Raw genomic sequence first — 12,194 nt, 5'->3', positions numbered from 1 at the left:
GCTCTCTTTTTTCCAGCACAGGGAGAAGATATACAGGTAAATGTTGCACATTCAGGATAGTGGTTGAGGTGTGAGAAGATGAACAGGCCATTTTCCAATTTGTTTGAATTTCTTTCCTAGTTTGGTAGCTGGTGAGCATCAGGTTATTGCCACATTTGTCCTTTTCTTTGTGCATTGCCAGGACTACTGGCACAGAATATGGGCTCGTTTTCCAACTTCTTGTATCTCTTAATCTTATAAATCTGTGAATTTATACTGCTGATATAACTTTTCTACTCTAAATGTCTTGAGCTGACTTAGCTGCTTTCAGCAGAAAGCCTGGCACCAGAAGTATGTTAGATAATGGCACGTACATAGAAAAATAAATAGGTATGACTCACAAAACAAAACAGATCTTGCTCACGTCCTGTGCTAAAAAAGCCAAGTTCTGCTGTAAGTCAGCTCTTTGCAGGAGTGACAGTAACCCCAACTAAGGTCTTAGACCACTACTGGATACAATGGAGCTCACATTCATTTTCATGATTAAATAGTAAAATTGGGCTGAACAGATGTGGCTCAGTAAGTAAGGTAAGAATGAGGTTTGGTTCATTTCTCTGCTGGAGACATCTTTTTTTTAAATTAAATCCTCCAGTCACAACCAGGGTCTGAAGCTGGTAAACTACCGTGGAAAATAAACACTGCTAATAGTCATGTTAACAAAACGTTCCTAATAAAGAAACATGCTAATTTTCCAATTGCAGACTTCCAGTCAGTCATGGTCATCTGACACCCTGTACGCATTATCATCTCCCCAGGTAAAAAAACCTTTCATGTGATACAGCCAAGACAAATGGAACAACTGCCTGTGATATCATGTGAATGATGCTACAAAACCTGGATGTATATTCAATGAAGAAGCTTTACTTCAAAGGCCTGGAGAAGAAGAACAACTTCGAAAAAAGACAAGTAGCAACAGAGCTAAAGAAGCTGCTCAGATCAACTGGTTGGCCTAAACACACTGATATTTCCACACAAATAAAGGGATGTGGATAAAAGTGACTTTCACATTGCACTATGTAAGTTGTTGATGGGAAAACACAGAACCCCTGTCTCAGCAGCAGTGTAAAAGGTAGCACACATGATGGATTCATAGAAGTTGGCTTGAGAAATAGCAAGTGGTGTCAGTAAAGCAGTAAACATGCCCTCTCTCCAGCTTAGTTCAGTAACTAAGTAATATATTCCTTAGCTCAACACAGGAACTAGATTTTTCTTCTTACCACATATTATATTACCATAATGAGTCAGGTACACTTATTTTCAGACAAAACTACAATCACTGTTAATTTTTGTCCTAATAAGTTCAACAGGATTACTAAAATGCTTCCTCTGGAATTAGTGTTAGTATAGCTGATGTGAAGTGGTTTAAGTGATTTTACCATGTGTTCCTTATGTTTGTCTTTATATAATGAAATAAAAATGACATTTTGACACAGTATAATGTAAAATGCCTTCTTTCTCAGTGTCTGCTCAATTTAAGTAGTCCCTCTGTGAATTTTCCAGAGCGGGTGTTTGATCGTGTTTTTTTCCTGTAGATTTTCCTGCTCTTTAACAGTGAATAATCAATTGGCACGCCACAAATGTAGAGCAGCAATCTCAACAAAGACTAACGGTGCTTTAAAGAACTGCTAATAAGTATACGCAGTATGAAAAACTACTTTGAATTGGAAGAAATGAAATTAAGTACAGATCCGCCCCTGTGGGTTGCAGACAGCCATTTTTTCAGATATAACACAACCAATATCCATGACATGACACACAGAAGGGGCCTGACAAGCACAATATTTTTCCTCATGTACCACCAGCAGTGATAATTCTTGTTATGTTAGTAATAAAAACAAGACAAAAAGTACCATTATCATAGAGAATGAGCATACAAGTATTGCTCATAATACCATACCAACATCTGTATCTATGCATATGAAAAAGAAATTAAAAAAAATAAATAGCAACAATAAAACCAAAAAGTCTCATGTGTAAACTTACACATTCCTTACAAGTGACACTGATTTGAGCTTACAATGTTCAAGGGTGAAACTTCCTGTGCAAATTATTTTTGACCCCTCAGAGAGCTTTAAACAAAGGCCCCTAAAAGTCAGCATTACGGGGCATTTTAAGAATAACTAGGATTTTCTGCATAAAGGGAAGATGACCGTGGAAAAAAAGATCCTGACTCTGTCCATTATTGTTACTATTAATCACATCCAGATTCTTTATGTGCCCCTAGCTGCTTTGTTGTAACCACACAGAATGCCCAGTACTTTTCAGCATGACCCCTTCAAAGCTTCTGTGGTTCTATTCCAAGAGTACAGATTAGGCTCTCTGCTCCATGGAAAAGAAGGAATGAAAATTACAGGCAATTTCAACCACAGCAACACACTGAGTGAGCAAACAAGCAAAAATTTACTGGTTACTTCTGCAGTAGGAGGGAGTAAAACTAGGGAACTGAGTTCATGGAAATATAAGAAAACAAAGTACAAAAAGCATTAAAAATCCTGTCCTAATGTTAATAAAATTTAAAATTCTATTTAAGTTATTTTAAAAAATCCATAAGCACTACACTACTGTGCTAATTAACAATGAGTGAACTCCTAGATTCCAGATCAGTAAGTCATGTAAGCAAGCTCATGAAAGTAATCCATGTAAGTCAATGTGTCTTTGAATGAGCTATAGGTACATCCATGGAATCAATGTCACAGATTCCAAACTTTCTGTTATTCAACTGCATCTGCGTTGCACAGATGGAAATTATTAATGTTTCTTATCACTAGAGGGAGCTATTTTCCTGTATTAATACACTAACACCCGTACGAACACTTGATAGAAAACAAGGGATGATGATCTTTTCACTAATCGAAAGTCACACTGTGGTTCACAAAGCCCAGCTAACTCACAGGCCAAAGGATAAAGTTTATGTTCGCTGACTGAAAAGAGGCTTTAGGAAGGTAAAAACTGTGTTGGTTTGGGGTTTGGCTTTTTTTCGCCCCTCATGTCTTTCCTGTGTAGTTTAGCAGCAATCAAGGTACCATGGCTGTCTTCCCTTGAAAGTTACAGATTATTCTCATGTGTGCTGTGCCCAGGTACCACAAGGGACAGCACATAATGACAAAATGTAAATAAATCAGTCCATTTCTAAATATTTCTAAACATATGAGGCTACATCTTCCTAATTACTGTATTTTCTGTAGCTCAGTTTTTCCCCTCCCTCTCGTACACAGAAACCATGCTTAAACTCAGATCCATCTCCATTGCAGCAAGAAATCAAAGCAGTGAAAGGTAAACCACCCTACAGACACTAAAGAAATATATTGGTCATTTCCAACAATGAAAAAGGACAAGAAGCAAGCCAAGTACATCACTTAAGGTCAGCAAGACTGCTAAAGTTATAAAAATTCATTTATTTTGTTATTAAAGATGCTTTCACAGGGACTAGTTCCTTTGCCCAGTATGATGCTTCTTTGACTTCCAAACACATAACTGAGTGGCAAAAGAACAAACTTCCATACTTATTTCTCAACCTGTATTCTAAGACCTGGTGCCAGCTGTTCTGATGTGGGTTTTCTGAGGTCAGAGGCAGTCTGTCATCACCATACAGGGTTTACTCCACAGTGCATTATCTTCACTGATACATTGATGAGATACGACAAACACCGAACTTCACTCTCACTCCTGAACTTGAATTTTCAAAGCAACAAAAATCAAGCTTCTACGAGGTTACTATTGCATGAGCAACAGATCTAATTCCTCAGAGACTCATTATATAAAGTTGCATACCAAGGAAGATCACTAAACGTGGAATGGGAAGATTAGGAACCACCCCCCTCCTTTTTTGAATGCTGCCCCTCTATACTTTGATCAGTGAACCACCTTCTGTCCCTCTAATCCTGACAACAGATATACCTATACATATATACATACATATACTTCAGGGATCTGTGGAGTTAAAGCATTCTTTTTCTCAGTTCTGCTGCTCTATTGCATTGGCTTGAGTGGGTTTGCAGGGCTGTTAGAAGACAATCTGGCTGAAGGCATGGTTTCTTTTGTTTCACTGTGGCATTCATACTGCTCATCCCTTAGCAAGAGCAAAACAAAACCAATTCGTGAAGTCAATTCTTAAAAAATCATCTCTGCCAAATCAAGACATGCCTGTATTGTGCAAGTTCTGAAGGCAGCTGGGGGAGTTTAGCAATATAAAAAAGTATTTGTTTTAAATGCACTCCCTTTTGTTTCAAGAGAACAATGTCAATAAGGACCTCTCTTCCCTCCCTGTCCCCAAAGGCTCTGACAAGGGAAACAGCTTCTCATGCTTTTGGTGCTCAGCAGGAGATAAATGATGCCCAGGGGAAGTGTCAAATGTCTCAAATGGAGGTGTCCCAGAGATGTCTCTGAGACCCCTCATGTCTTTCAGTTGCTAAAGTCAGAACTTCAAGATGAACTCCCTCCTCCTGGGAACACAGAACAGAGGATATTTTGTGGCAAAATTTAAGCATAAGCAAGAACTGAAATAAGCCTGGATAGTACAAGAAATTTGTCTAAGACCAGCATGTTCTGCCTACTTTATGTTTGTTTATTGTGGTGCGCTTTGATTCTTCTGGATAAGCAGATGCGATAGGTAATTTTCTGGGCCTTTTTGCAGCAACACATTGATCTTTGTCTGATGAAATCACACTGATCTTTGTCTGATAGAAACTATTCCACCTTTTGGCACAATACCTACTATTCACTAATATGTTTTTTCCTCATCTTTTCAGAGAAGCTTCACATGCTACCGGCATAAACCTTAACCCTGAGCTAAACCTGTTGTGAGAATGGGAAGAAGAAGGGGAGAATGACAGCTTTTAAAGCTGGATTTGCATAGTTCCTTGCCTTATGGCTCTCGGGTATCTCATAGAGCTTCCTCTTGCAGCCTCTGTGCTCCTCCAAGTCCCAAGGAGGAATAAAGACAACACTCTGGATGTTCCCACTCTCACCTGCTGTCATGGAACTATGAAGAAAACTCTGTGTGGTGGGATTAACACATAGGACACGTAAAATGTTTGGATCCAGACTGGATGTGGTGTCACAATTTTTGCTCTTAAAAGCTTAATTTTTTTAGGTTGGTGATCATGACTGTTAAGCATAAAATCAAAACAGCGAGGAAATAGTGCCAAAAGTAGAAGGTATTTGGCTTGGATGCCCTTAAGTTTTCCTTCAGAAATAGTCTTGTCTGACAGGTTAAATCTACTGACATGATCGCTAGCAAAATATTTTTAACAGCTGTTTGCCTCATGTCACCTTTTCCTCACCAAGAGGACATACTGTCATATTAATATTCTTCCTAACTAAAACATCAGTTGCAAATTGCAGTTAAAAGACACAGCTGCAACATGAAAGTTAAAGACAGATTAAGTATCTTGCCTCTCAACACCAGGCTGAATAGAGCAGGGCTTTTCCTGCCTCTTCCATGAGGAAGCAGCAAGACAGAGACAATGGCCTTAATAATGAGAAAAAAACACTCTTCTTTATAAAATATCCCCTGACCACTGGAGAGATGAAGTACTTGCCACTGTGATTCAGTCAGTATTTTTCTTGTCTAATCTCAACTTTATGAGTTTACACAGGCTTTCTTAACAATTCAGTGTGTTTATTTCTTTTTAACAAGGAATCTTATGGTCTCTCATTCACTTACAGGCCACCCTGTTAGTTTTTCTATACTTTGTTATGAAAACGAGCAATTGTTTCTAATAAAACCTTGGAAATTTGTGCATGTGCTTGAACCTAGCCATAACAGTTATTAAAGCACTGACTAGGATTTGAAGAGATTTAAAAAGGATGATAAAAGATTCAAAGACTGCATCTTTTATCTCAAATGATATTCTAAGCCATGTTATTAAATCATGTCTAATTTAAATGCTAAATATGTGAAACATTTTAACTGGTAGAGGCTAATATATATATATATGAAAAACATCTCCTAGAACTTCTTTTGTGTGTTCTATCAGAAATAAAATTTATCCAGATTCTAACTTAATAATTCTTCCTCATCTGCAGTAATCAATAAACACTCAGTAAAGATATCTAAATTCTTTGTAGACCATCAGTGGTTCATAGGCACTTCCAGGTGGCCTGTGGAGCAATTCTTCTCAAGTATTTGTCAGTCTTTAGTCAGCGTCTGCTTTACCAAAAAAAAAAAAAAAAAAGCAATCTAAGAGCTTTCAGAAGGATTTTGGAACACTTCCCTGCTTGTCTTCTTCACATTCTTCTCTCTTGTGTATTTCTCACCTGGGAATTTAATTACAGTAAAATTTGCTTTTACAGGAGAAGTAGCATTGCACAGGATAGTACTACTATCCCTAGAGGGTACTATGCCCCTAGAGGGGCAGTCTTGCAAAAAGAAATCTCTGGTGAATTCCTGTGTGGAAATTGATTCAGACATAAGGTGGACATGTTCCAGAAGAGTGGCTGATTCACCTCACAATGCACAGTAACTGTATCTCTGCTCTTTTCTCAGTGTGCACTTGGGGGCTCCTCAGGTATACATATACTCACCTCTGCTGAATTCAGCAGAAAACAGAAGTATAAGCAATTTTTAAAGCTGCTAAACTGAATCATGTTATTGTGAACTTTAAACATAAAGCAAGTCTGGTACAAATTGACTTTTAACTGCACCGCTAGTTAAAAGCCCTTATATATTTTCCAGCATTTCATCCACACACAGATCATTGCTGCCAACTGCCTCAAAAAAGAAGAAAACTGCCCTTATCATGTCAGAGGTCTAAGAAACCTCTCATTCTCTCCAATAGTCCCAGTTACTCCTGGACTGCACAAACACATCCTTCAGATTGTCCACAACCTTCCAAAGGTGAAAGCAGATAAAACAAATGGAGAGAAGGAGCAAACAGGGTTACATGCTGTTTAACATGTATTCACCTCAGTATTTATAAAAGAGATGTATAATGGCATGTAAACGCAAAATGTAAATGGAAGGGAAATGGAGTAAGAAGAACCAAGCATGTTGGAGAAAGATGAACACAGAAGTGACACCGCTGGAGAGACCATCTTGGGAAACAGATGAAAAACTGACAGTTAACAGATGGATGGCAAGAGAGGAGGCAAGAAGTGGCTGTAACTGGTGAAGGGACAAAAGTAACGTCCCATCCCCAAAGGTCATGAGTTATAACAGACACCTTATGTCATGATCTGTGTTCACAGATCATAATGTCCCTACAGGGCTTCAGCTAAGCCTCTACTTCCAAAGTGCTTATTACCTCTCTAGAGGGTGCTCCAGGATGAAATCCTACCATTGCTGAGCAATGAGCTAGGAAGCAGAGATGGCTTCTGACTTATGTATCTCTGCTAGCGGATGGCAAGATGTCTGCCAGTGCCGCTGGGGGCTCTTTGATGCTTAAGCTGGAGAGGTTCATTTCCTTTCATTAATTTCCACAGCCCATAAAGGTACTTCCAGGAGATCCTAATGACTAGGTGACATAATTATAATTCCTCTCTTCCACAGAGATTTTCTGTACCAGACAGTAAGATTTAATTCTCCTTATTACCTCTCCAAAGAAGGATTCTACCTGTCTTCCATATGAGTTTAAAGCCCTAATGTGTGAATAACAGTAATGTAAGCTGAGTGGTCAGCATTCCCTGAAATACCTTCATACTGTTTCATAGTGGCTCAGGAGTTACTTGGACTTGCGTAGTTTGGTTTAAACAGAACACATCTTTAACTGTGGCGCACACACACACTGTATCCTGAGTAATTTTTATGAGATTCTCACCGATTTCTGTGGGAGCCTGACTGAATCACACATGAACAATGACTGAATCAAAACCTCAGGACTTGGTTCACCGGAGACTTAAATGCAGAAGTAGAATCCCTGAGTTCACTTCCGGAGTTCAAAAGAAGTCTAAAATTAACCACTAACATTTTGAATGGAAGTTCACGCGACTTGACTCATTCAAGTAAGTCTTCTCATCTTCCAGTATCCAAAGTAGAAAACTGTGGTGACTGCAGCATCCCCTGACTTTGAAACAGTACTATGAGCCCTGCAGTCACAGCATCTTCAAATTCAGCGTGAACTGCAAAATCACCTGAGTCCCCAGGCAGTCTGCCCATTCATTGCAAATATCTGTACTAGCAACACCAAGGTCTACATTGTATCCATGTACATTTAAATCAGCTGGAATCACAGGAATACTCTCAATTACAAGACTTTTAATCTCATGTTTGATAGCTCTGGAAAGTCTTATTTGAAATTAATAGCCCTGGCAGCACACTACAAAGAATCTCTGGATTTCTAGAACTCCGTCTTTCAAGACTGTATGTAACACCAGCTCATCTGAGAAAACGTCCTTGGGTTCTAGTCACCTTTCACAGATACCCATTAGTGTGTTACAAGTTTAAATATGCAGCTTCCAGTTGCAGCAACATTAATGAAGATCTATGTTTCTGTGTCTTTCCCATCACTGGATTTCAAAATTTACAGACATTAATTCATTTCTGTTTGTAAGGAAGACAAAGCTTTGTAATCCTCATCAACAGGTCAGGAAAATGCTTCCAGAATGATGATGAGGTCAGTGCAGCAGAGTGCAAACAGAAACTGTAAGCTTGTAAGCAAGGACTGGATTCAATACTTCTAAAGTATCGTAGCTATTCTTTAGTAATGCCTCACTGCCATTACAACCCCAAATTTCCAAGGGGGAGTAGTTCCACTTGAGACAGCTGGATGTGCATTTCTGGACAGATGACAGGGAAGACAATAAAGAATTGTTAAGGAAACTCTTTTATATTCACCCACCCATGAACATTTTGGCTACACAAGGTTATTTTCCAACAGGGAGTTAAGAGCAGTCAGCGCTAGTCAACACTGATGCATTTTCAGTCCTCAGTTTACAAGGACAGAAAAATTGCTGATGACAACTGCGTGTTATTTTCTGTTTCCTCATATTCTGATCAGCATCACACAGAGAAAGGCATGAGCCCAGATGACCTTAGCAGTGCCCTAGACTACGCTGCAAAGAGATCATATCTCACAGCTTTTTTTTTTTTTGGTGGGATTCCAGCTATAAGTAACCAAGGTCTCTACCCCACCTACCAATATATGCAAACTTAAAACTTTTACATGCCCTTCTGATTCCCTTTCTGTGCAGACAGTGACTTAAAAGGAAACCCTCTGGCTCACTGTTACATAGACAAGGTCAGAGTTACACCATGTACTTCTTTCTGCACCTGGCAGCTTTGCAGAAATGAGAGCCAAAGAACTAGTGCAGACAGCTCCAGCAGCAACTATCCATAGCGGGAATGCCTCTGCACAAGGGTCGCAGTTAGGAGAAGGCACCTCAAGCTGCAATTCGACCCATTTATGTGTGGCCTGAGTGAGTACTGACTTTGATTAAATATTCCATGCTGCTGCAAACTAATTCTACTTCAAACAGAGGTTTCTTCAAGAATGTGTACATATGTGGGTGTTGGAGTGTAGGAGAACGTATGCAGATTTGAAAACAGGATGACCTGACTTTCCTTTTAATTCCAGCTCATCACAACTTGCCAGAAAACATTGCCCCTTAACAGCTGTTTCACAACCCAAATAAAAAAGAGCTGGCAATTTCAAGCTAGCCAATGTTGACAATGCTAACTGCCAATGCTACGTGCCTGACCCTCACTGGCAGCTGCAGTGGATGCTCAGAAATCTTGTGTATGGAAGTAGGAACTACTGAATTTTTCACTCAAATATTACACAAAAGAATTTCTGATGATTTTGATCTTAAACTGTTTGAGGAATAGAAGCTAAATAAGGACTTCAGGGCTGTGAACAGAGATTCCACACACACTCAGAATTCAGAGGCATGTGGACTGAACTGTGAGAGAAATACTCACCAAAGCTGTTCACCATGTTAACAGAATTCTAGGCTCCAGTGCTGTGAAATCAGCCTTTCATTAGCATCAAATTCTCTCCACTGTTTTCTAGAAAGGGAAAAAAGTAAAAATTTGGGAACAATTAATTTTTCAGTGAGCTCTGCTAGTAGTGCAAGTGCTTCTCCATCAACCCTTCTTTTAAATTATTTTTCTAATAATGGCATGCAGACACTTACATCTGTTAAGTTACAGAGGTAATTTGCACCCACTTAGAGCTCCATTTGGAGAGGTATAAAAATAGCCTGGAAACAGGAATCTGGCCCATTCCTTAGAATTATTATTAGAAATATTACCAGAATAATTATTTTAGTTTCAGTAAAAACCATGATAATCAGGCAGAAATGTGCCTTTCAGCATTCTGTGACAATCTCTTTTGCTATCAGAGATATGGACTTGGTTTCTGCCAAGGTTCCGTTCACTCTTTCATACTACGCCTATTCTCCTCAGCTGACCCTTTCAAAAGAACGTAATAATTTAGGAAAAAAGCAAAATCTCTCAAGATTCCAAGACACTTCAAGACTCAAATTCACTGAACTGTCCATTTCAATTAACGTCCTTGATGATAGAATTTGCATGTCTGCTATCATTATTTCACAAGAATGTCAGTATACAATGTGTGTTTTCTTCTATGGTTAATATTCCTGTATAGTGGCCCATAAACACAGAATATTATGGATGCAGTAATACAGCACTTAAAGAAAGGGAACTGAGTAATAGTTTTCACCACAAATAGCTCATTCATATGTCAGTCCTAATGGGGTTACTGGATCACAGAAATAGTACTGATGCCTTTCACTTCTGCATTGTTTCTAAATAATGTCCCAAAATTTTGATTTCTGGGATAATCTAGTCCCTATTTGGGGAAAATTTGTTTTACCTATAGTAGTTATTTTGTTAAGTTTCTGTTAGCTGTGTTTATTTGAATTATAGACTGGTGGATATTTTGCCTGTAATTGTACCCATATGAAATCTGGTGATACATATTTCATTTAAATAGGAGCTACAGTCTGCTCTGTGATTTGTAGTACCTTGTGCAACCTGCTCTAGGTGTCCCTGCCTTGGCAGGGGACTGGACTAGATGATCTCCAGAGGTCACTTTCAAAACCTAATGATTCTGTGACACCATTACCATCAACTTTCAGCAAAGCTGAATTTTCTCAGTTCATTACAGTTTCCTTATTTAATAGTAAGATTCCTTCCTTCACATATATTGTGAGAATATATGCAAAGAATTTTTTCTAAATATTAAACACTTAATCATAGAATTAGAATTGTAAATCTTTGTTGTACCATACAGTAGCTTTTCAATATTTGCATCTATTTACTCAAAGATTTTTTCTAAAGAAAGCTAGAATGAATTAGTCTTATGTTAAGCCCCAAATCAAGCAATAATTTTTTATTTTTCCTTTTCTCAAAGATTTTGCAGAATGCTATACAAATAAACACCTTTGCAAAACTGAACGAGCAATGTCTGCTTATGGCTACCAATAAAAGCATCATGACATTTTGTGAGTAAATGCTTGATTTACGATACAAACGCTGCAAAAATACACATCTTCATTAAAACCTTGTAAATGGACAAGTTCAAACTTTTTGTAAGTAAATGCCATAAGGACAACAGAGCTTTTCTCCAGGAATTCTTCCACATTCCTTTTGCAATACTCTGGAACAAGACTAGAATATTCTGGCACTGGGAATGTTGCTCCCTCTGTAAAATTCACTCCAGAATTTCTGTGACAGCTAATTGTGGAAGGTAAGCAGAGAAGATGAACTGACACTGTCTGAACAGATTCAAGTGAGCAGCAAAATTAAGGGTTTTGTAGCCAAACTATTCATATCATCCCTCTCTGCAGTTACAGCTGTCAGAGCCGTAGTAGTAGTCCACATGGCAGCTACAACTCAAACATCACTAGGCTTGATATGAACCTTGCGTGACAATGTATCAAATTGAACAGTCAGTACCATAATTGTATCATAACTTCCCTTAAAATACAGGGCAATCACACTGTCCCAAATTCTTTTAAAAGAAACATAATGAAATTAAAACTTTCCACAACATGTTATTTTCAGTAAGAGTGCAACACCTCACTAAGCAAATGTGCGTAAGTGGGGAAATTACATTCATACCAGCTGAGTTACAGCACTGTAGTTTTACACTCACCTTCTACTATGCCCTAAGATTTCCTTCTTTGCTCTCCTCATTAATCAGTTCTTTCAGACACGCCTGTATTTTTTACATCACTCTTAAAGAAGTCCTCTC

The 12,194-nt window shown here is 38.5% G+C and overlaps 1 protein-coding gene across 1 annotated transcript in view; it reads right to left on the bottom strand.

Moving 5' to 3' along the window:
* Positions 1–12,194, bottom strand: part of GPR149 (G protein-coupled receptor 149) — an 87,472-nt gene that overhangs the window by 62,282 nt on the left and 12,996 nt on the right. Inside the window, exon 2 of the mRNA XM_057421716.1 lies at positions 9,896–9,982. Coding sequence (XP_057277699.1) covers positions 9,896–9,911 — 16 coding nt within the window. The 5' untranslated portion in view covers positions 9,912–9,982. The remainder of the gene's footprint in view (positions 1–9,895; positions 9,983–12,194) is intronic.

This window comes from Pezoporus wallicus, unplaced genomic scaffold (genome assembly GCF_028554395.1).
Source record: "Pezoporus wallicus isolate ANWC-B61680 ecotype Strahan unplaced genomic scaffold, APGP_CSIRO_Pwel_v1 scaffold_7402, whole genome shotgun sequence".
Classification (NCBI taxonomy): Eukaryota; Metazoa; Chordata; class Aves; order Psittaciformes; family Psittacidae; genus Pezoporus; species Pezoporus wallicus.
Note: the sequence above shows the minus strand (reverse complement) of the source record. Positions and strands in the feature narration are given on the sequence as shown.